The 23,197-nt window shown below is 46.0% G+C and overlaps 1 protein-coding gene across 1 annotated transcript; it reads left to right on the top strand.

The window, feature by feature from the left end:
• The first annotated feature begins 116 nt into the window (after nt 1–116).
• On the top strand, nt 117–23,010 carry stau (double-stranded RNA-binding protein Staufen). Its single transcript, XM_065437612.2, has 9 exons — nt 117–280; nt 509–761; nt 2,841–3,102; nt 8,010–8,302; nt 9,059–9,346; nt 14,850–14,990; nt 17,892–18,279; nt 19,208–19,314; nt 22,765–23,010. Exons 2-9 carry the CDS (start codon nt 519–521, stop codon nt 22,990–22,992), a joined length of 1,950 nt encoding a protein of 649 aa, XP_065293684.1. The 5' UTR covers nt 117–280; nt 509–518; the 3' UTR covers nt 22,993–23,010.
• Nucleotides 23,011–23,197: the final 187 nt, after the last annotated feature.

The raw sequence follows: 23,197 nt of genomic DNA, 5'->3' as shown, positions 1-23,197 counted from the left end.
ACACTCTCCTACCAGGCAGAATTGAGCGCTGGCATCACAAGCGATTATTTAAGCCTGAAATTTTGAGAGCTCGAGCCAGCTCGAGCCGTCAGGGGGACGGCTGCGGCTCTGCGGCCAACTACCGTAATGAGCAGCGTGTAGGGCTGAGTCGCCGGCGGCGCACCAAAATTTTCTTCACTGTTTGCCAACGTTTAGTGGTCTGTTTTTGAGCTCCGACTAAATCGGGGCTTAAAATGGCATTCACCGCCTGGACTGCAGTGTCCCAGTTGCTGCTTTGATCGTGAGTAACGAGCGTGTCTCATCACCCCCGAGCGCGGGATGCCTGCCTCCGGGGAGGCGGCCGTGCCACACGAGTCGTGCCTCGTTCGCACGCGCTGCATGCTCGCGCAAGGACGCGCTGTCGAAAGGTGGCGAAGATGAGAGCGCGCGTGTAAAGCCGCGCGTGCGTGCGCGGGCGCGGCTCGCAAAAATGCGTGACTTGACGCGGCGCCGCACTTTTCACACGCAGTGGCCGCAGCATGCTGAGCTCGGGTCCGAGCGGCGAGTGCGCTCCAGCGGAGCAGGAAGGCTCGTCGCCGCCTTCCTGCAACGGGGAGCAGCCCACTACGGCCGTGGCAAACAATAAAGAGAAGAAGACGCCCATGTGCCTGGTCAACGAGCTGGCCCGCTTCAACAAAGTCGGACTCCAGTACAGGCTCGTCGACGAATCGGGGCCGCCGCACAAGAAAAGCTTCACCGTAGTGCTGCGCCTCGCGGGCCACGTGAGCACTCGCGGACCCTGCGTGGAACCGCTTCCGTTATTCGCGCGTGCTCGCGTTAGCTTGGCACGGTTTCAAGAATGCTGCGCAGGTGTAACTTGAAGTTACGCCAAACGTCACGCATTGCACGTGACGTGAAAGGGTGGCCTACATCTGCATTTCCTAGACATTCCAAAGCCTTGGAAATGTGTATTGCTTTTAAGAGAGACTGATTAACCAACTCCTTTTTCTTTTTTTGCTCTAGAAATCGTGGAATTTAGTGTTGAAAGAGAAAGGTTATGTGCGAGACAGGTTGTTCAGTTCCATAGTCGTGTCATGAATAGAATTTAGACCAAAAAACGAAATGTCTTGATGGATACTTTCAGTGGTGCCAATCGAAAATATATGCACATGCAGAATTAATTTGGCCCAGACTCTTTCGAACAGTATTGCCTTCCAGTTATTTACATGACGAGTCCCTCTGTAGAAAATTAATGAGGTAGCTTACACAGAGTAGGTATTTTGAGCTGGGTGTCTTGCAGACAGCGCTATGTAACACACGAAATAGATAACATACTAGCCCAATGAAGCTTTTTTAACAGCTGAGTCAGGTGTGAGTTGACTCATGACTCTTGACGTCTCTTCTACTTGAGCCTCTTTATTCAAAGAAGGAAGGACAATTAGAGGCACTCGTATGATGTCGAATGCCAGTAACTCAGTGATTATAGTCCTATGTCCAGGTTCTTGTTCTATTAAACTCTTGTAACATGCATTCAGGAATAATTTGCTAGCTATTATTGGCTGTAAGCATTATTGTGCCTAATATGACTAGTCTTCAAAAACACGTCTGTATTTGCATTTTCCCTCTTTAAATTATAGTTTAAGATGAGTAGGCTCTGATATACATACCTGACATTCAAACTATTAAGCTTTGTTGTCTGTGTTACGCAGGCTTACTGTCTGCTTGATCGTTGGGAGGCAGTGTTGGGCTAAATTGAAGTTCAGGTATTGAAAAAGTGTGGCGTTCTTTTCAAACATGTAACGTAGGGTTGTTGGTCCTTTTGTGTTGCCAAAATGGCGAGTACATTTAGCTAGATAATAAGAAGGTGATGTACCTCAGTCTATGTTCTAGTGAACCGCTTGTTTTGTGAATTGACTTAGGAACGTTAGTGAAATGCCACTGGTGTGCGTTTGGGCACAAGCAGAATGTCACAAAATTCACACGAGTGCCAGTGGAAGACCTACAAAAATGGAAACTGAGAGAGCAGCTGAAGGTGGTTTGGTTTGTTGAGAAGTAGTTCATAGCCCACCTGTGATGTGCTGTCCTTTTTGTAGTATTTAATTTAAGCTTTTCACAAGCCAGTTTTCACATGTTGTTTGGAATTCTGCCTGGGCCTTGCTTGGCTAGCTTCCTATTTAGTTGAAGTATTTGTTTGTAGGCTACATCTTGTTGTGGGCCTCTGCTTTTATACTCTGTCTCACTAATTCCAGGCAGTGCAGCTAAGGGTATCGCTCATGTTACCCTGTCAATAACAAGAGCTGGCTGTGTTTTCTCATAAAGGAGGAGGAGGAGGGCTCGCCCATCCAGTCGGCTTCATGTGGAGGGTGATTGGAGGAGGATATTTCGCTCCACTGCATGGAGTAGGTGCGACAGAGTGACGAGTATCTTCATTGGCATGTGTGTTTTGCTGTGCGGCAATGTTTTGTGGAGGTGTTATGAGCTGGCAATTGTCTCCAGTCGCTTTGTTGTTTCCTGGGTTCATCAGGATGAAGGCATAGTCTAGTGCTAGCTTTTTAAGTGACTAAGTAATCAACTGGAATCTAAATAGGATGGAGTGTCACAAGTGGATGGAAACTTGAAATGAATGGCAGGCAAACAAGGGAAGCCTCTGCCCAGAGCCAACATTTCTACAAGATAGAAAATAAGTCCCCAAGTTGGAAATTTGGCTCTAGGTTGAGGCTTTCCTTGTTTGCCCCACTATTTCTGCTAAAGCACTTGCTTTAGTCGCGTGTGTGTGGGGCAAATGTCAGTTAACCTAACTCGCATGTTTGGCAGTGTCATCGCTACTAGCCTCAGACCATGTGGTTCTGCTTAAACACCAGGAGGAGTACCAGGCAACGGGATCGAGCATCAAGCGGGCGCAGCATGCAGCAGCGCAACGGGCCCTGGATGAGACATCCCTGGCACGGCCGGTGTCACGGGCCCCACAGCGTGCTCAGGGGCCCCTGACACCCACGGTGGAGCTGAATGCGCTAGCCATGAAGAGGGGCGAGCTGGCCACATACCGTGTGGTAGAACTACCCCGCAGGGCTTACATGCCTCCGCTCAACTTCCAGGGCATGTGCCACTCACCACGAGGCCCCTGTAAGTCCACTTTCTGTCAATCGGTCGAAGAAAACATTACACAATTACGAAGAGTTAAGAGATATTTGAGCCACCAGCCTACATGGCTAGTGACCAGTTAAATACAAGTGATGACTGGCTATACTGCACTAGGCACTACTAGTAAGAAATACAAACTATAGCTATACGTAAAACTAATTAGTAAACAGTTATTTGTACAACGAACAACCACATAATGCAACTCAAGTAAAGTAAGTGCACAAATTTTATGACAAAAATTGAGTAAACAGGTCAAAACAATGCTTGGTTGGAGACTAAGTAGTGCTTGCATATTACGTTGAAGTTTGTCGAAAGCTTTATTTTAAAGGGTAAGTCAAATGGTAAATCACCATATATGTTGAAGCAGGGACTTTAAGTTTGCCGCTGCTTGCACGTCTTGTGTTAGCACAGCATTCATAGTCCCCCAAAAAGAGCGCTACTAAAATGATTCACTGAGGAAAAAGTTATGATGTGCGAAGCCAGCTTCTCTCGATTGAGTAAAGGTGTTGGAGAAGTTGTGTATGTCTGGCCTCTTTTCAGAACGATGACTAATATGGCAATGACTAACGATGACAGCTCCTGCTTCTTGTGCAGCATGAACCTCTAAAACTGACAGCACTTGTCCATGCTGTTGTATAAGGTTTTCCCACTGCATGTACAGTCATGAGCAACATGAATATAATGAATTTATTGGTGCTTGTGTATACATGTTTGAATGCAGGCTAATTATGGATCCAATTTGAAACATAGAATGTGAAAACAGCAATTCAAAACAGTGCAGTCGGCATTATCAAAGTAGGCAAAACATGAATTAAAAAAAAATCGGCAAATGTAGCATTTAATACCAGGCACTTTCCAAAACTTGTGAAGAATAGATATCAAACGAAACACTCAGTTTCTATTGACATATCCTAGCAACACCTTCAAAATGTATGCAACACATTTTTATAATGATAAACACTTCTATATAAGTATGTGTGTACATGTTTCTGGGGGTACTATGCAGATCCAAGATAAAAAATATGCAAAGCACATCTGCAAGAAGCGCATAGTGAAACCTCATTCAACCGTAGTCGGCCTGAGCTCGCAAAAAGTACGTACTAAACGGTAGTACTGCTTAACCGAAATAGCATAAGATCGCCCACTTACCTGTCAAAAACGGAATCAGAGATAGTGCTATGAAAGGGCAGAAACATGCAGTATTTATTCACTTCGTGTGACAAAAATGTTATATCTGTTTGATGCCTCGGCAGCCTAGCAGCGACGACAGCGACCTCAAACTTACTGAAGCTGCAGGCCAGCTTTTCAGTCAGCCCCCTCTTCTCAGCAAACACTCGCATAGCGGATTGCTCGTTGGCGTTGCAAATTCTCCATGCATGGGTGCGGTAGCCTTGCAGAAGTCGCGGGGCACCTTTTTCATCATTGTGGGTTTCTGTTCTCATCGTGACGATTGCATTCATGAGGCTGATGTAACGCGCATCTTCTGCCACTGTCGTGCCTGAATCGTCCGTGCTGTCGACTTCTGTGTCGTCCTCATCACTGTTGTTAGGCGACACTTCTGCAACAGGCAACAATGGCAAAAGTCGAACCTCGTAGCCAACATCTCTTCATGGTCGCAGCAGTGCTGCCGAGCAACTTGTTTGCATTCTAAATGCCACACACCTTAGTCAACTGTAGTCACGTCGCATACAAGCGCCGACTTCCTCATGCCACGTTCGATAGCACGAACAATGTCCAATTTTTCTTCTATGCTGAGTACTTGGTGGTTTTTATCCGAGCTCCAGCATGACGCGAGTCCTACCTTGCACGGCGCCAGAACACTCTCTGGCATGGCGCCGAAATGATGTTGATGTGGCCTCACGTGCAAACACACAGGGCGCTTGGAGGCCATTGTTCTGAGCTCTGAGGCTTGTTGTCCTGCGGGGCCACCTGATGGGGATGATGCACCGCCATGATTGCGCGACGAAGAGTGGAAACACTACATGTTAACCGATCCGTACGCAATAAGCTGGTACAGTTTATCCGGATACAAAACATATTATGTTGAATGGTTGCTGAGTCGAGGATTTCACTTTAATACTTTTAAAATGAAACTACTGTTTAAGGGGGTGTGGTTTAATGAGGTTTTACTGTATAAAGAATTTAGATGCTGTTATGATGCCATTGGTCCGAGATAAATTTTAATTGTGTAGGTTTTGTTTAAACCTTGTAGGAACATCATTCCATACTTTGACATCAGCGTACTATGTTCTCTACCCATAAAATTGTTTGACAACAGTATAAAAAATCTGCCTTGACAGAGAGAGAGCATGAGTTTGTCCTGAGAGTGAATACAAGACCTTTTATGCTTATCAGGCAACTTTTTTACCTTGTGTTTGTAATTTTTGGTCTTGTTTGGAATGAAGATGTGACAAAAAAGAAGTTTCCACTTTGTTTTTCAAAAATTAGTGGGCCCAGCTACTAGGTAATAGAGCATTGCAGAAAAGCCAACTTCTCTTGTTCAAGGGAGAATACATACTTGTACAGAGGAGTGTGTGCAGGTCTCTGAGAAAGTGTCGAAGGGGTAAGCGAGTGGATGTGCAGAGCAGTCGAATTTTAAGGCCCTTTAGGAAAGCTTTCCTGGGAATATTAGGGCTGCTGCAGAGCTAGCTTGGCACCTCCTGCATGAAACCTGCATTACCTCTTTCATGAGGGCAGGAAATGCTGGAAATGCCTTCTGCACTAACCCCCGTATTCAGTAATGAAACTTGAAGCTCATGCTTGACTTGAAATAAATGACGCCTGGTGTGAACGCGCCCAAGACGCTCATTGCGTTTCTTTCTGTGCGTTCATGACAGGAGTAATTTAAATCAAGTCAAGCATGGGCTTCAAATGAAGATGCATTTCTGAATACGGGAGTAAGTCTTGAAGCTGTCAAGAAATACATACAGTCACAACGAAAAAGGGGTTTCCTGACCGGTAATTGGAATGGTGTTTAGGCCTCCAATTTTTTGTATTTCGGCATTGCCGTGCAGCCTTGGAGCCGCTTCGACCATGGGCACTGTGTTGCAGCTTATATTGAATGCAACTGTACATACATCCAAACCTAATTGCAACCAAATGAATTATAATGAAGTAATTCTAATTTTCTTTGAATTTCTGGTAGAAGTTCAATCAGTGTCGTATAACGACATAAAGGTTTCTTAAAAATGGTGTTAAGAACCATTTTAGCTCCGATTGAAAATATACTGGTAATTTCAGGCAGAGAAGGGTTTAACCTGATGGCATAAAACCAACTACTGTGGCCTTACACTGTACATTAAACATGCTGCTGAGTCCTGCACACTTGTAAACCACACACTGCAGCTTGGTTGAGTGTCGTGTACTGTTATGCCGCAATGAAGCTCGAATAGCTGGGCGTGTGGCTTGCGGTACATAACCATGGCCACGATAAACCGCTGTACATGCACAATAAGGTTAGGATATTTAGTCTATTTAGTTAGGATTTTAGCCTTGCGTCCTGCTCACGTGTTCTTGGCAATTGCTCACCTTATCAGTGTTTTGCGAGTGCTGGCTGAGTGCTTCAAGCCTCTGATTTTGTGCGACTCTTGTTGCTGGACACCAATGTAAAGTGTACAGTTAACGCCCGATTTTTTTCTTTGCGCTCCTCGTATTCAACCTGGGTCAGCATCTTTGGGTGGGGCATTTTAACGGTAAGTTTTGACATGCTCAATTGCCGCAAATCGTTGCACACGAAACATCGACGTGCGTCAAGCTGGTGAGGCCAAGAGCGGCTTGTTTTTCGTTTGTATAGCGTTTCCGAAATGAAATAGAGCTGGTGGGCTTTGCAAGAATATGATGCCACTAGAGCGAAACATCACACTCACCTTATGCCACCTGCAGTAGGAAATGGAGGTGCATTTGGATTATCGTCTATTAAAAGCGTTCAGCGGGCTTCTAATGGCACTAAATCATGAGCACTGTGACACAGATAGGGGAAGATGCTTATTACAATAGGGCTGGCGGCGATAGCTGTGAATGTGACACATGACATTTGCTGGTTCTGGAATAGGAAACTGAGTGTGTGTCGGCATTTTCATGTGACACGGGTAAGGAAGCTGCTGTGGTGGGCAGCTACAGTTCTCGTTCGCATGCATGAATTCTTTCAATAAAAAACACAGCACCGAACAGCAGGAAGTGTGGTAGTGAACATTGAAGCATTTGTTGCTTTGGTGGTGACTGCGGCTGTCAGCGGATTGGTATGTACATAAGAGTACTGATTTGAGGCTATGGGATGATTAGAATAGGGATGGTGATGGCTTTGATTAATGCTGTTTCGGATCTGTGGTCACGGGAAGAAGTCTGGAAAATGAATGGTGATGGGTTTCAGCATTCAAAATTTCTGACGTTCTTATACATAGGCTCTGTCGGGTAGGGGGCAGAGCTGCGATGACGTCCAAATCATTGGGCATCCAGAAATTCGGTCGTTGACTGCAATTGCTTTTTAATGCAAAGCTTTCTTCTGGTTTTTCCCCACTTTACATGGAAGTTGCCTTTCTGAGTAAATGCCTGGCCAAGTAAACTGAGCCGGTCCTAAAGACAGTAATCAAAAGTGGTGACGTGGTGGGCTGATTCCAATGCTAGTGCACAATACCCATCCTTGCAAATGTTTTTATGTGATTTGTAAAACGGGCTGATCGTGAAGAGTGCAAGGGGACAGCACCCACACGCCTCGGCAGTAATCAGTAGAGATAACCAACAAGTGTCCCAAGCAGCATATCTCAGTGATTCTACCAAAAAGCTATTGCTTGATTTTGACTATCATCCTCCAATGCTTTCTGCTTCTTGTTTAGATATGTCCGAAGGGTTCGAAAATCAACTGGTCTCATCATACTGCTTGCACAATGCAGGCCTTTACTCGCCACACTACCGGCACATGAATGCTGCACCGGGTGGCTACTGTGCGACGCTAGATGTGGGGCCGCGTCGTTTCCATGGCGAGGGCCCCACAGAGCAGGCAGCGCGCCATGCGGCGGCACAGCAGGCCCTGGCCCAGTTGAGGAACCTGCCCTTGCGGCCAACACCCCCACAGCCTACACCAGGTGCAGCTGCAGATGCAGATGAAGCCAGTGATGAGCTCAAGTCTCCTGTCAGCCTGGTGCATGAACTGGCCCTCAAGCGTGGGCTGTCGGTCGTCTTCCAGGTAACTTGAGAAACTAGAGCAGCTAATATTAATGGGTCATGCTTTCCTTGCCCATCCCATGTCATTACTGAGGGACTACTGGACTTACTATAGAACATACTGTAGTTTTATGATAATTCCCTTTGACAATTACACCAATGCAGCCCAAAAAAAAATGTGTTGTAGACAAATTGTCACAGGTTGTTTATTCATACATACTGCAACCCCTTTATGGGGCTACTGCAGGAGTGGGTTAGACAAAAAAAAGTCATACAAAAAGAAAGTAAACCACGCCACCAGCTTTGCTGCTATTGGCAATGGCACTGGCAACCTTGTAATTTTTAAATGGTAAGAAGTCTGCACGTACGCTTTGCGTGCTGTCACTGAAGGACCCCCCGATGCAAACAGTGCTGAAAGTTCTTCTGTTCGATGAAGCAAGCGAATGATGTTGCTTGTCACCAAAATCAATTGCCAAAAACTCGAGACATAACATAACATAACCTGCGCTGGTGACTACTACATCAATAGGTGCTGCGCTTTGTGATCTGTCACTCATATGAACTTGAAAATTGAAGTGCGTTCTCACCTACATTTGGCTATTGATACTTTGCAGACGATACCAATGAGTGTAAAGCTATGGAATGTACCAGTAATGTAGAGCTGGAATTTTTATGTTTAAGAGTAACCACGTATTGTGCCCCTTCCATAGGCACCAGTGGCATCAGGTCCTGGACCGCATGTCTTGAGCAAGCATGCGTCTCTAATGTACAACTGCAGGTGGTGCAGGAGAGCGGCCCGCCTCACATGCGCACATTCCGGACACGCTGCACAGTGGGTGAGATAAGTGCTGAAGGGGAAGGCAATGGCAAGAAGGCCTCCAAGAAGGAGGCCGCCCAGGGAGTGCTGGAGCAGCTGCGCAAGCTGCCGCCTATTGAGCCGCCCCCAGGATCGGCCGTTACTTCGACCATCCCCGGCAGCGTGCTGCTGCAGAAGCGCAGGGCGCCCCCCAAGAAGCGAGCCCGCAACCTGGTGCGTGACCAGCAGGCTGCAGCACCACCGTGCGAGGCGAGTCCCTTTGATCAGGTCGCCGGCTCTCGGTTTTCAGCCACTGCATTTGCAAGAATGGAGCTAGATCATCTCGCAGCTAGTGTTATGTGCAAGGTGTCAACAGGTTAGGAGACAGAAAATATTTTTAGCAAGGGAAACTTGCTGTGTACATAGACACCCACTTCTAATAAGTGTGTGGTTTAACATCCCAAGACGGCGCAGTGGGTCATGAGGGACACCGTAGTAGAGGGCTCTACATTAATTTTGGCCATCTGATGTTCTCTAACGTGCACCTAAATGTAGGTGCACGGGCGTTCTTGCATTCCACCCCCATCGGAATACAGATGCTACTGGTGGGAATTCAGCCTGTGGCCACATGCTCAGCAGCACGGCATAGGCACTGAGCTACTGTGCCGGGTGCACGGTTATTTCCAAGTAAATGGGTTTAAAGGAAAGGCTTCCCCCACATTACAGCCAAATGAAAAACAAAATCCTGATTGCTGCATTGACAACAGCCTACCATTAGAGTCAACATCACTGCTATTGCTGTTGCAACAGAACACATTTTTGTGTAAATTGGAGACTGTGTGTCACTTTCCTGCCAAGCCTTATTGAAAAGAAATATTATTATAAATGCAGTGGGTGATAGACCCATGTCTTCTACTTTTAGTGTTCCGGAGAAGTGCATGCATCACCGAATGGACTAGTGAAATGGTTGGCCAACGCATGGCTTGCCGTTCATTTCCGGCTTGCCGTTCAAGTTGTTAAGGAAATGCGCATAATCAGCATGGAGGATATGTTGTTGTCCATCAGCAGCAACATAGAGATGTGATCACAATGGACAGTATAAGCATTAATAAATTTCTCATTTCTCAAGGGAATGGCAGCAAATTTTTTTTATCACAAAAATCGGGGACCTTCTTTTTTTTAGGTGTGCATTTCTTCATTACCTTGAACCCCCCCCAAAAAACTGGTGCACTGTGTATTAATGCTAGGGAGGTTCAGGAACCGGTGAACACAGGCCGCATTAATTAAGACCCGTTAAATACCTTTACATTTAAAACCATATTTTAATTAATTTGTCATGAAAAGGTTTATTACAGGATAATATGAAGGCCAAACTTCCTTGAATTTTGCACCACCAATCCTTCAGAGTTGTTGAGGTTTCAGTATGTCATGAAGTTTAAGCTGTTTTCTCATTTTCAGGCCATTTTGGCAGAGTGAGAGTACTCAAAAACTACCAAGTTGAGTACTTGGTTTCTTTAGAATGCAATGTAGTCCTCCTTTGCCAATTAGTAAATTTATCAAGTCTGAGTACATGCTATCAAAATTCATAATGCCACAACTGAGTTGCTTTGGGCACTTTAGGGTGGCGGAACCACCCATGTCCTTCTTTTGTTGCATCTTGTTGTTTTCAAAGCCTTCTCTTAAACTGAAAGTGGCTGTTTTGGTGTTGCAGAAACGTAATTTATTAATACAATCAAAACGTATTGTAATGAAGTTCTACCTTACACCCGCCATAGAACGTACACAAAAGGGGGCAATATCCCCCTTGTGCAATATCCTGGAAAAGAAAAAAAGAAACATATTTATACGAGCCACCATGCACGCTGCGTGCTTTCCCCGCATCACCAGTCCCACACGTCTTTATCCTGCTTCCCATCCAAAACGTGAGTAGACTGTGACAGGTGTCAGTGAGGTAGGTTGTCTGCACAATCGACTCATGTTTTGGAGAGTTGAAAGGGAGACGTGAAGCTGGTGATTCAGGCAAGTGCAACAGCTTGCTTAAAGAAAAGAAAATCACGGTGCCGCAGCTGCTGATTGTCATACACTCGAACCTCGTTATAACGAAACAGGATATAACAAAGTATAAATAGAATTCCCCTTGAAATCATTATAGAAGTCCATGTATTTAAAAACCTCGTTTTAAAGAAGTGAAATTGTCCTGCCAATGAATACAAAAATGTGGATTTGTCTCCGAAACCAAAAAATATCAGACTGTTGCGCACCAGTTGTATTGCTTTCTGCGGGGTTCAGCAGTAATTCTCTATGCCAGTTAAAAACTCCCGCGTTCCCGTATCAAATAGGTAATCTAGCAACACTGGTCTTTTTCATCACCATGCATAGCTGCATGTCTGCGCATAAGCATGAGCTAACTATCTCACTTCTCCACTGACCTCTCCCCCTTATACGTGCCTGGCTGGGTCGTGTTGTGCATTCACTACCACACGTTACTCCATGCAGGCAGGCGCAGCGGGGTGTTACTTCCAAGTTCTCTCCAGTGTAAGCCCGAGTGTCATGCACTAGTTGCGCCATGCTGCGTGTACGCGTATTGGTGCGAAAATTAGTACGTTCACTTCTCTCCTCCTCTACGGCGCGCCGCGCAGGCAGTCCCTGCTGGGCGTGGCCTTAGAGGCCCCCGGGTGCAATCTTGGCGGTCACGTCTAGGCCAGGCATTTACTTTTTGCCGTACAGGCTGGCAGTTGGGTGTGGCCTCAGAGATCGCACTGGCATTGGTGCAATCTCGAAGGCCACAAGCCGGCCGAGCCAAACCAATGCAGTGAAGTTCACCTGTCTTCTCGATCACACAGTGGAGCGCCGTGTTGTATGTCACGTGCTGCGCAATCACGCAAGACCCATCACAATGGAACGTACGGCAGCTATCTAAAGGCTGTCGCGTCATGTGCTAAGTCGCGTGTTGCACACGCCAAAGATTATTTTGTTTTTTTATTCAAATTTCATCGAGTGCGTGGCTGTGTAGCGGTTCCCCGGGCTGCAAAGCCATCTTTTTATTTCCATGTTTACAATTGTGCAGCCCGTTGGGCATATATTGCAATAAACAGTAATAATGAATGTAACTATGTAATTTTGGCGCCCCTTTGAGCTTTGCTAAAATGAGGTTTGAGTGCATACACTACAGTAGACTGACTCCCTTTAAGATGACCTCGAAGGGACCACGAAAATTTGTTCGTCTTAGCAGAAGTTCGCCTTATCAAAAAAATGATTGGCAACATGACCAGGTGCATCCAGATATCTTACTTCAACATGGTAAATGTAGACTTACAGCAGGGGAAAATGACATAAAAAGCATTTATTTAGCTGAACCTAATAGAAAACTGTCTTCTAGCAGTACTCCTACTTAGTTTCGTCGAGTCCGTGATGGACTCTTCGCGCCTCTGTGCAAATGGGCGAGCAGCCGCAAATTATGTCATCACACCTAGCGACCTCAAATATCCTTCTGTGCCTTTGTGCTGCTGGGAAAATTTCTCAAGTTAGTGTAAGTACAAAGGAGTGTGCTAAGCACACGGCAAAGCAATGCAACCTAGAGGAAGTCTGGGTGACGTTGAGCAAAGTGGGGAAGGAGAAATGAGGCAAAATGTCGCGGAGGAGGAAGGTAGACTGAGGCCCGCTGGGTTGACCTCCTCTGGCAGTTGCTGCAGGTTTTGTTTGCAATAAGGACATACCAGGTTGGTCTTGTGATAACCTTCGTAGACGTCTGTGGCGAGAGCGGCAGCGCGAACGAGAGTGTCGTTGACGACTGGAAGAAACACCCATTGGCTCCGTTGCTTAGTGAGTAGTGAGGCAGGACTGTACTCTTCGTTTTTAATTGCCCGGTGCATGGTGACATATTACACCTGAAAGCTATCAGGATGGTACTGTATATGTGATTGCTGTACATAAGTGCAGCCTACTCATTGCCTTAAATTGCAATTTGAATATTATTAGGCACTTGAGCTTTATTCTAGCATATTACAAAGAAAGAATGCATTAACAATGTGGCACGCGCATTCCATAATGGATGGTGGCACACATGCTGTTGTACACTTGTGAGTATGCAAGTAAATTACCCAGATTTGTGCAGTGCCCCAGTGGAATACAATATGCCATAGACTATTGCTGTAAATGGGTGCCAGCACTACAATATTAGCACACGCATTGGCTACGTCAACATGCCGTAAAAGTGTTGTTTCGCTTTTTAGAACTTGGCTTGGCTAAAAACTCTAGACTGGCTACTGACCGAAGTAGTTTGACAAGCAACCACGAAAGCACGCAGCTAATATTATAGAAATAATTTAACACTTCGGAAAACATCAATTGAAGGAACACCGGCTTGATAAACAAAAGACATGCGTACCTCGATATATCGAACAGCACGGTGCTTGCGAAATAGTTCGATATAGCCAGAATTCAATATATAAAATCACGTAAAAAATGCATCAAAAACTTCTGGAAATCAATCAATGATACAAGGGCGCGTGATCGGGGATCGTTGTTCGGAGTGCAACCGAAAGCGTATTCCGGACAACGATCCCCGATTAAGCCCCAATCATGGCACAGTAAATACTCACGTGAAGCTTCACACAAAGTATTTATTTGACTGAAAGTACTGCAGCAGTGTTCTCCTCATTGACAGCCGCGTGCTTAAACACCGAGTCCTCAACATAGCCTAAACGATCCATAAACGATAGGCCGGTGTCCTACATATTGCGCTGCAGTAGTGGCGTAAAAGAGCCGAAGCAGCTACAGCCCCAGTTGAAATCGGGAGCGGGGCAACATCAGCGCTTGTGGGATTAACCCCGGCACCGTCTTTGTTTGTCTGTTACTATAGCTGCGATCTCCATGTCCGTCAATCAAAGCATTTTGAAACACTGTCAATAACAAAGTATTAAGTGGCATCTGCCAAGGCGTCTGTGAGCCCTGTGAGCCCAGTGAATGCGTACAGTCATACGTCTTTGTGGATGTAAACCGCCAGTCCTCGCGAGGCACGGCAGGCGCAGAGTGCAGCACCGAGGAGGAATCAGTGTGGCAAATGCTATGCGTCGTTGATGTTGTCGAACTAGCCAAGACACCACGTGTGCGCGCCGCTACATTCAAATGGGGCTCTCGGCGCGATCGATGTGTGCAGCTATGGTGCATAGCATTCGGGAACGCCCATCGCGCCACTGCTATCTTGAAGGTGTTGCTGGAAAGCTCGATGCCTGTCAACAGAGCGCACGTGGTCTGGGGTGGCGGAGTTCGATATTAATCATTTTACGTCCGACCCAGTTCTAAATAAAAAGTTAAATATGCATGCAATTTTCCAGATGATATAGAAAGTGTTCGATTTACGCACTAATTCCACATATCCGTGTTCGATATATCCATGTTTGACTCTAATACTTTCTCACAGCTACGGCTACACATGTCATCTGCCTCCCACTAATGCTGGCGTATAATCACTATTGCACTTGCCTATCACTGCTTTCAGCGTGCGTCCAGTGAACGCCCGCATCCTCCCTGCACATAGAGAAATTCTAATAAATACTGTTCCACAGTGTTTTCTCTGTTACCACTTCATGATTAAACAGTCTGGCTTATGGTAAGGTTTCCACTGCACTAAAAAAAATGGGTGTCATGAAAATTGGTTGTCAGTCCCAGCGAACCTTGTGATGGCATAAAGCTTTCTAGCAGGTGTGTGTGAAAGTCATTCTCAAAACTGTTGCTGCACTTGCGGACTGACCTTGCTGTTATCTTCGTGCAGGTGAACCCCATATCCCGGCTGATCCAGATCCAGCAGGCAAAGAAGGAAATGGAGCCCACCTACGTACTGGTGTCTGAAAGGGGGGACCCTCGACAGCGCGAGTTTGTTCTTCAGTGTAAGCTGGGAAACCTCACTGCCCAGGTATGACCAGCTAGTTGTATTCTTACACAGTAAAATCTCGTTGATACATTCCCATTACATATGTTTTCCCGGTGCCAATGTTCGCAATCGAGAACACAAAAAATGACCCAATAGAGTTACGCTAATTTTTTACCGCTTCATGCATTCCTGGAAAACACGATTTTGCGGCACTAACGTTCAGTACATCGCCAAATTGCGATCGTCTGATACGTTTTCCAGCCGCCAGATCCCATGTAAACAAGAAAATGCGTGATGCACGCGCAATCGAGAACAGTACTGTATTTACTCGCATAATGATCACACTCGCGTAATGATCGCACCCCTGAATTTTGTCGTCAAAATTCGATTTTTTAAATTTCCCGTGTAATGATCGCACCCCGAACTTGCCGCAGCGATATGTCGTGTGCCAAGTCTAGCTAATAATGATCGCGCTTACCATCTGTCGAATGCTACGCGAACGACTCGTCTGCACGCACCAAACATTCTTAAGTAGATGCCTCATTTCATTACATTCATCACTTTTTGCACTTCCGTGACAAAAAGAGGTACAACCAAACTTGCCTTTATTATGGGTAGGCTTTATAATGGTTGTGGTCAACAAAAACAAAAAAGGTGTCTTTCGATTCTTTTCATCTGCACTCGTGAGCGTGCAACAAATCGCGCGCGGCAATGATAGTAGCCACGTTTACACTGATACGTTAAAAGTGTACCCTATTCATACGCCGACGCGTGTAACACAGCTAAGATATTTGCCCACCCTTAATGGAGATGTGCCATGTTAGGATAGTAGTGAAGACAGATGCCGCAGTTTCCGCAGCACGCCGGCCATGCGTTTCTGTCAGTGGCAGCTAAGTGCGCCCATCTGTTTTTGTCCCCTCAAAGTGGACATGGCTATGTTATTGCTGCAAACTTGCTGATATTAACGATATTATTCATCAGTGATACAGAAGAAACTGTTTCAATGCACGTAATGTACTCACGAGAAGAAAAAAAATCGTGTTCGGCGTTTCGGCTTGCTCCGGCGGCCGCCATTTTTGTTTTGGTGTCCCGCACCCACATCCCGCAGCAAACGCGGGATGAAAAAAAATTGTTTTTTCTTTTCGCGGGAAGTTTAACTCGCATAATGATCGCAACCCTGATTTTGCATCAATTTTTCTGACATAAAAGTGTGATCATTATGTGAGTAAATACGGTAGTAGGCATAATGGCTCAATACGTGTTACTATCTGCACTGAGAAAAAATGCATCACTGCATGGTTTATTAGTGACAGTTGGCGTGTACTCAAGAATCAGACTGTCACACTGCAGCATCTCGTTTCATCCTACCGCGGATGGAACATGTGGCACATAATCTTACTGTCGGTGACTGTCGGTTCAATGCAAGGACGTACGGCCGGGCACAGACTCGTGTAGTGTTAACAGATCTGAGGTCTCTGCGAACTGTGTGCGTACCAGGTGTAGTTGACTTCACATAAACAGGTTTTCTCACTCCTATCCTTTGGAGTCCATGTCATCAGCAAAAACACATCTGTGGATGTACTGCTTTCAAATATAGTCGATTCAGCTTGTTGAATTTAGTTTTTAATGCCAATACTAACGTTTTCTATATAATGTTAGAGTAACCTCGATATAACGAAGTCGGTAAAATTGGCAATTTGCTTCGTTCTATTGAAATTTCACTGTATTGCAATTCAGCCTTTTATGTCCCAAAATAAGTAGTCGGCAATGGATTTTTCTTGCACAGAAGGGGCCGCAAAGGTTCCTGAATTATTCGGCAATTGGAAAAAGCAAACTTGAATGAGAAAAAAATTCATTGTGTTGAATTTCAGAGTCAGCAACTAAAGATAGTTTCATGCCATGCCAACTATATCTTCACATTGGCGGTATGAAGTGAAGCGAGCCCTGCTTTCGTGTCCACTCTGCCCCTGTGGCTGATAGTGTCACCCGCATTGGGATGATGCCATCACGTAAAGCACCGGCAGCACGGAGTGAATGCCCATGCACTTTGTGCTTTAGGTGTGGGTGAAAGTGTGTGAGGGTGAGACAAAGGAGATGGTGGCTTCATGAGTGCCACCTTCCCGCGTGAGCAAAGGGAAAGAGGGGGAGGGGAGCGAACTTGTGGTAACGCGATCAAGCGCATGCGAGGGGCAGATTGAGGGGGGGGGGGTGGGGGGTGGAGTTGGCACGCGTTGCAATTTCTGGCATGCGTCTCGGCTGTGGCTACACATGTAAGTGCGGCTGAGCGCATGCTCTGCTTTAGAGGTAATCTGCCATGTGTGCAAAGAGTAGGCGTGCCGAGATGGCGTGGCATTATGTAAGCTCTCTTCCAGCACATTTAGCATTGGAGGTTGTGTAATCTCGAGTTTTGGTGGCCTGTTAGAGCGAGAGGCAGACGTTCCCGCTGTTGGCGCTTTTCATGATAGCGTCTTCCCAGTGTGGGCGGTGCTATCAGCCGTAGGGGTGGAGTGCATGCGAAAGCGTGGCTGACTTCGCTCAATTCGTGCCATGAAACCGTATCATTCGTCGCCGAATCCCAAATTCATCAAAATGAATTGTTTTCTCATTCAAATTTGCCTTTTTCAATTGCCCGATAATTTGGAAAATTCTGCGGCGCCTTCCTGCCTAAGAAAAATTGATAGGTGACTGTGCTTATTTGCGTAAAAGGTCGAATTTCGATACAGCGAAACTTAGATATAACGAAGCAAATTGCCAGTTTTACTTACTTCTTTATATCAAGATCGAGGTTTAGCTGTATGTGGCAGGTATGTGTTGGATGCAAATTCGTTGTATTGAAGTTCAACTGTAGTAAGTTAGCAGGAGAGCTGTGGCCACAGTAGCATGACCAAAAAGCTGCGATGTGCTTGTAAATGTGTGTGCTCCGGTGGCATTGATTCTGTTCAGGGCGTGGGTCCCAACAAGAAGACTGCCAAGCGACTGGCAGCTGAAGCAATGTTGCAGCGACTGGGATACTCGCGCCCACCAGCTGCCAACCAGGCCGGCGGTGGGACGGGGGCTACAGTGGATGGGACGGAGCAGCTGCCTTCTTCTGCCAATGCTTCTAGCACTGCTGCTGCCCGTGGAATAATGTCTCCCCTCAGCCCCCGTGGTGGTCGCCAGCTTGTGCCGGGCCTGTTGCTCGTGCCTAGCCAAGGGGCCGGTGGTGCGGGCCCAGCAGGTGTGGGTTGTGGTGTGGCCGGTGGCGGTGCCGGAACCGGCACGGGGAATCGCCTTGCATCAACCGGTGACCTTCAGGCAAGCTCAGCGATAGCAAAAGAACTGCTCGACAAAGGTAAGCATGATGGGTGTGCACTTTAGGTAACTGCTGCTGGTGGTGTGGTTAAAAGAACTTGTCTGACGATGTATTTTGGCCAATCGCATCACTGAGAGTTACTCAGAGACCGAAATGGAGCAGCTTTCATCTTGTTTTCTGGCTGACAAGGTTCCTTCTTTCTGCAGGGCTGATTTAATTACTATTCTGATGGTGTAATCATAAATTCACTTCAAGGTCAGCATCATAAAACTTACAAAGTCTGTGATGTGGAACTTTCAGAGGATGTGTGTTCTGTTCTAGATGACCATGCTGCCATAATCTCTTGCCCTCAGGAGTGGTTTTGGATTTTAATTTTTTCAACAGGCAGTTGTCTTCCATTGCTGATGAATATGTTAGTGGTGTTCTTGGCAATGCCAAGTTTAGTAAAATTAGTTGAAAGCAGAAGTAGAAATTTAGTAAAATTTTGGATACAAGGTGGTGTTGCTTTCGTGTGAAATCACTCAAGAAACGGGATGCGTGGTACTTCTTTAGAGCAACTTGCTCTCACCATGGCCCATTGTGCTATTTGAATCTCATTATTTCATGCATAAGCCTTCACATGTGCTTGCTTTGACTGTCCTTTTCTCATTCTTTGCTTTTCATTGATGCTGCAGCGAGTAAGATCATACTGGCTGCAGTGTAGTGTCTGCTTCATTGGAAAGCTCACTACTGCATTATGTGCACCTGTGGTTTGGCATAGCCTTCTGTGGAATTCTTCGAGAGTATATACTGAACAGAAGAAGTTATGAATTATGGGCAGTGCCAGTGCCTGAAGTAGTTCATGCCTTTCTCTTTTATGTTTACCACAGAGTCTTTTCTTTAGCATGCTTGCTGCAGTGTTAAGAATATGCTGCATTTCATGGTAGCATAACAAATTGTGGTAATTTAATGCTTTTTGTTTTGTAAGGTGTGTCCCCTACGGCTGAAGCTCTCCGACAGACTGCTCCCGTGGCGGCGGCTCCGGTTCGTCCCAAGCAACAGTTGCTCTACCTCGCAGAGGTTCTGGGCTTTCAGGTCAGCTCTGTTCTTGCAGTTTCTTGCTGCTTGAGTAAAAAGACACTTTTTGATATGCGTGTGTGATATGTCTTGCTCTAGTGCAAATGGGCCTTGAATTGCAAGTGTAAATTCACTGGACTCTGGATAAACAAAACGCGCTTAAACGACATGCCAAATAAACTGAACGACTTGTACCAATTTTGGTTGGCTGCCCAAAATCGCAGTGTAAAGAAACTTCAGGTAAATGGAAAGCTTGTTCTTGTGTATTCAGTTAAATGGAACCGGAACTGAAATTGCAAAATACTTTCACCGGCCATTACGTGCCATATAAACCGGAGCAGTCTAACAAGCATTTCAACTTGTAACTAATGCTAAACAGTCAAGCAAATAAAATCCATCAGGTATTTGTGTTGCTGTGGCATCAGTAGCTGCTTTGCCGTGTTCTGGTTACATATTTTTCTACATCCCACATTATGCTGGGATCGGCAGAAAGTATGAAATCAATTTCATTTCTTGTTTCACCATTACGGGTTTTCCAAGTCCACTTTTTGTTCCAGTGCTTCCTGAAGAAGGTGTCCATTATTCGCAGCTTATTCCTTTCGGCGAATTCTACCAACATCTCTCCTCGAGTGCTCCTGGAATCCACGCCGCAGTTGCCAATTGCTTGCTCACCAGCCTGCTTTTTCTCCACTTTTGCATTGAAGTTGGCCATGACTACAGTATACTGAGTTTGCACTTTTGGCATTGCCAATTCAAGATCTTCATACAGCTGTTCTATTTCATCATCGTGACTGGAGGTTGGAGCGTAAGTTTGCCCGCTATGTTGCCCGCTATGTCCTTATGGATTAGGAATCCTACTTTGAACTACTTCTTATCTGGTAGTCCTCTGTAGCAGAAAATGTGGCCATTTGTCATCACTGTATAAGTTTCACCAGTTCTTCTAACCTCACTAAAACCAATGATATCCCAAACAATGCCTGATAGTTCCTCAAAGAGTCCTGCTAGGCTAGCTTCACTCGATAGGGTTCGGGTGTTGAACGTTACAAGGGTCAGTTGCCATTGATGGCCTGTCCGCTTTGGTCAGATGCTCCACAGCTGCTGGGAACTGAGGGCCATTGGGTAATTGAATGAGTCATTTGGAAAGGAGTGGCTGAATACTGCACCAGGAAGCCCAATGCCTGTTCTGGTGAGGGAGGGTCTTGTTGAAGCTTTGTGGTTCTGCCTGATTTGGTAGTACCTGGATTAGTATAATTTGCTCTCGGTGTTTTTGCCGGTGTCAGGTGCCACTCCAAGCCTGGAGATGTAGTGGGGGAGGTGAGTTCGAGTTTCCCACCTTCAGGGGAAAACAAAAAGAGAGGATTCGAACTTCTGAATATGGCAACCGAGCCTCCAAGCTAGCTCAGTCGGCTAACCCTGCGGTCTGTCAGGCCACCTTATGTCAGAGAATTCCAGCCCAGACTATCCTACGCGCCTGACATCATGCTTGAATGATCTGCTGTGTACGTGTTTTGCTGATTGCGGCAGGTGGCACGACATAGTATTTCTCAATGGTTCTAACATCATGGTTTCGGAGTCTCCCGTATTCATGTGGGGAGTAGGTAGGCTAAAGTGCAGTGATCATAGGTTAGTGAGGGCTAGGATTCACCTCAGTTTGAAGAGAGAAAGGGTAAAATTGGTCAAAAAGAAACGGGCCAACCTAGACGCAGTAAGGGTAAAAGCAGATCAATTCAGGTTGGCACTTGCAAACAAATATGCAGCCTTAGAACAGAGAGATGAAGATGACACAGAGGCAGTGAACGAAACCGTAACTAGGCTGGCTTCAGAAGCAGCAATTGAAGTGGGAGGTAAGGCACCAAGGCAGCCAGTAGTACCGTAAGCTCTCCCAAGTAACAAAGAACCTAATAAAGAAACGAAGAAGAATGAAAGTGTCCAACTTAAGAGATCAGATAGAATTTGCGGAACTGTCAAAACTGATCAACAAGGTGCTAATAAGTGATATTCGAAACTATAATGTGAGAAAGACTGAATAAGCCGTAAAAAGTGGACACAGCCTGAATACAGTGCGAAGGAAACTAAACATCGGACAAACCAAGATGTATGCACTGAAAGATTGACAGGGTAATATCATCAGTAATCTCGAAGATATAGTAAAAGCAGCGGAAGAATTCTATGCTGACCTGTACAGTACCCAAAACGGCCACAATACGTCCATTCAAAGTACATAGTAATAAACAGGTTACAGAGGCTCCTTATTTAACTAACGAAGTTAGAAGGGCCTTGCAATACATGAAACGAGGAAAGGCGGCAGGTGAAAATGGAATAACAGTCAATTTAATCAAAGATGGATGAGACATCATGCTCGAAAAACTAGCAGCCCTTTATATGAACTGTCTATTGACTTCAAGGGTCCCAGAGAACTGGAAGAATGCCAACATTATACTAATCCACAAAAATCCACAATATTCTCAACTTCGGCTGCATATTTCTTCTTAATATTTTGCCCTGAAATAAGGGAATGTATAAGGACCACATTAAAAAAATTAATAAAGACATGAGAAAGTTTGACCAAATTGACCATTTTATTGTCGCGTCCCCTTTAAGGGCCAACTACAAATAAATTTTGGACCACGTAAGAAGCTTCATTTCAGATAGTGTGCATATACAGCAGCCTCTCTGCACCATTGAAAGTGAATGCATACCAAAAAGCATTAAAAAAATGGCTGTGGCTTAGCTAAGGTTAAGCCCAGGATGCGAAGCATACTAGCCTTTATTTTAACGCGACAGCGTTAAGGAGCTCGTGTCGCAGAAAAGCCGGTGTCGTCGGCGTCGGCTCAGGCGTGCGGCGCTTGCTCAGGCGCACATTTCGTTGTCGCGCCGAACGCTGCGTTGCTCGACGCGCACCGCGTCCGATGCGGGGCGCGACGCCGCGAGCGACGGCGGGAGTTGGAGCGCCGGTTCTCCTCTGTCGTGACGTCACGGTGTCACGTGATTTCATGGTCACCGCCGCGCCTGAGGAGCTGGGTTGAGCCCTCGTAATATGCTTCGCATAAAAAGAAGACCAATTATAGATACCAAAATGTAAAGTAAGAAAGCAACCAATACCACTTGCTATAAATGGTGCAGTACCTAAATATTGAGAACAAGCGTGGTGCCTGGGCTATACCTCCAAGGTTAGGCAGTATCACTGAAGATCTTGGAGGCTATTTCTGTGATTTGCTTCGCCTATGCTAACTACAAGGTGCCTTCGTCTGCTTAGTGCTACTTAAAATGTATAAAAAACATTCGCCGATTACCATCCCTGCATCTCTGCCATTATTGCTTCAGTAGTACGTGTACAACCCACAGCCAATTCAGCCCAAGTTAAATTTCATTGCAGTTGCCCTTTAAATCTGCTGCACTCTGTGTGGCTCATCCCACTGGTGTTGCCAGGAAATGCTTGCTGAGCTCCACCTCTGTGCGTGGGTGCAGGTGCAATTCACAGACTTTCCCAAGGGAAACAAGCAAGACTTCCTGTCGCTGGTGACGCTGAACACGAGCCCACCACAAGTGAGCCACGGCGCAGGCTCCTCACTGGAGGCATCCCACGACGAGGCTGCACTGGCGGTGTTACGGACACTTGCACACCGAGGATTGGACACGCTGGGCCAACCGCCGGCAAAGGACACACCCGAGCCACCGCTGCGTCTGCGCCAATAAACATCGCCTGCTGCCCCAGCCTCCCTTGTCATCTTTTATGTGCGTAACATGCGTTCCAGTAGCAATGGATTGAGAGGCTGTGTCATGAGTGATGCATTTATCAATTGTTATCAATAGTGCAAAGTCAAGAAAAACCAAAACGGGGATGTTTAAATCTCCTAGGTATACGTAGATGTTTAAATTTCCTTGTATTTTGCGCCACAAA

The sequence above is a fragment of the Dermacentor albipictus genome, chromosome 5 (assembly GCF_038994185.2).
Source record: "Dermacentor albipictus isolate Rhodes 1998 colony chromosome 5, USDA_Dalb.pri_finalv2, whole genome shotgun sequence".
NCBI classification, from domain to species: domain Eukaryota; kingdom Metazoa; phylum Arthropoda; class Arachnida; order Ixodida; family Ixodidae; genus Dermacentor; species Dermacentor albipictus.
The sequence above is the reverse complement of the archived record's forward strand: the minus strand, read 5'-3'. Positions and strand labels throughout refer to the sequence as shown.

What these genes read in the sequence shown, in the direction of transcription:
- stau (XM_065437612.2), top strand. Translation starts at nt 519, where the DNA reads ATGCTGAGCTCGGGTCCGAGCGGCGAGTGCGCTCCAGCGGAGCAGGAA. An exon ending in TGGGAAACCTCACTGCCCAG is followed by an intron (nt 14,991 to 17,891) that starts GTATGACCAGCT and finishes GATTCTGTTCAG; the next exon opens with GGCGTGGGTCCCAACAAGAA. An exon ending in CAGAGGTTCTGGGCTTTCAG is followed by an intron (nt 19,315 to 22,764) that starts GTCAGCTCTGTT and finishes GCGTGGGTGCAG; the next exon opens with GTGCAATTCACAGACTTTCC.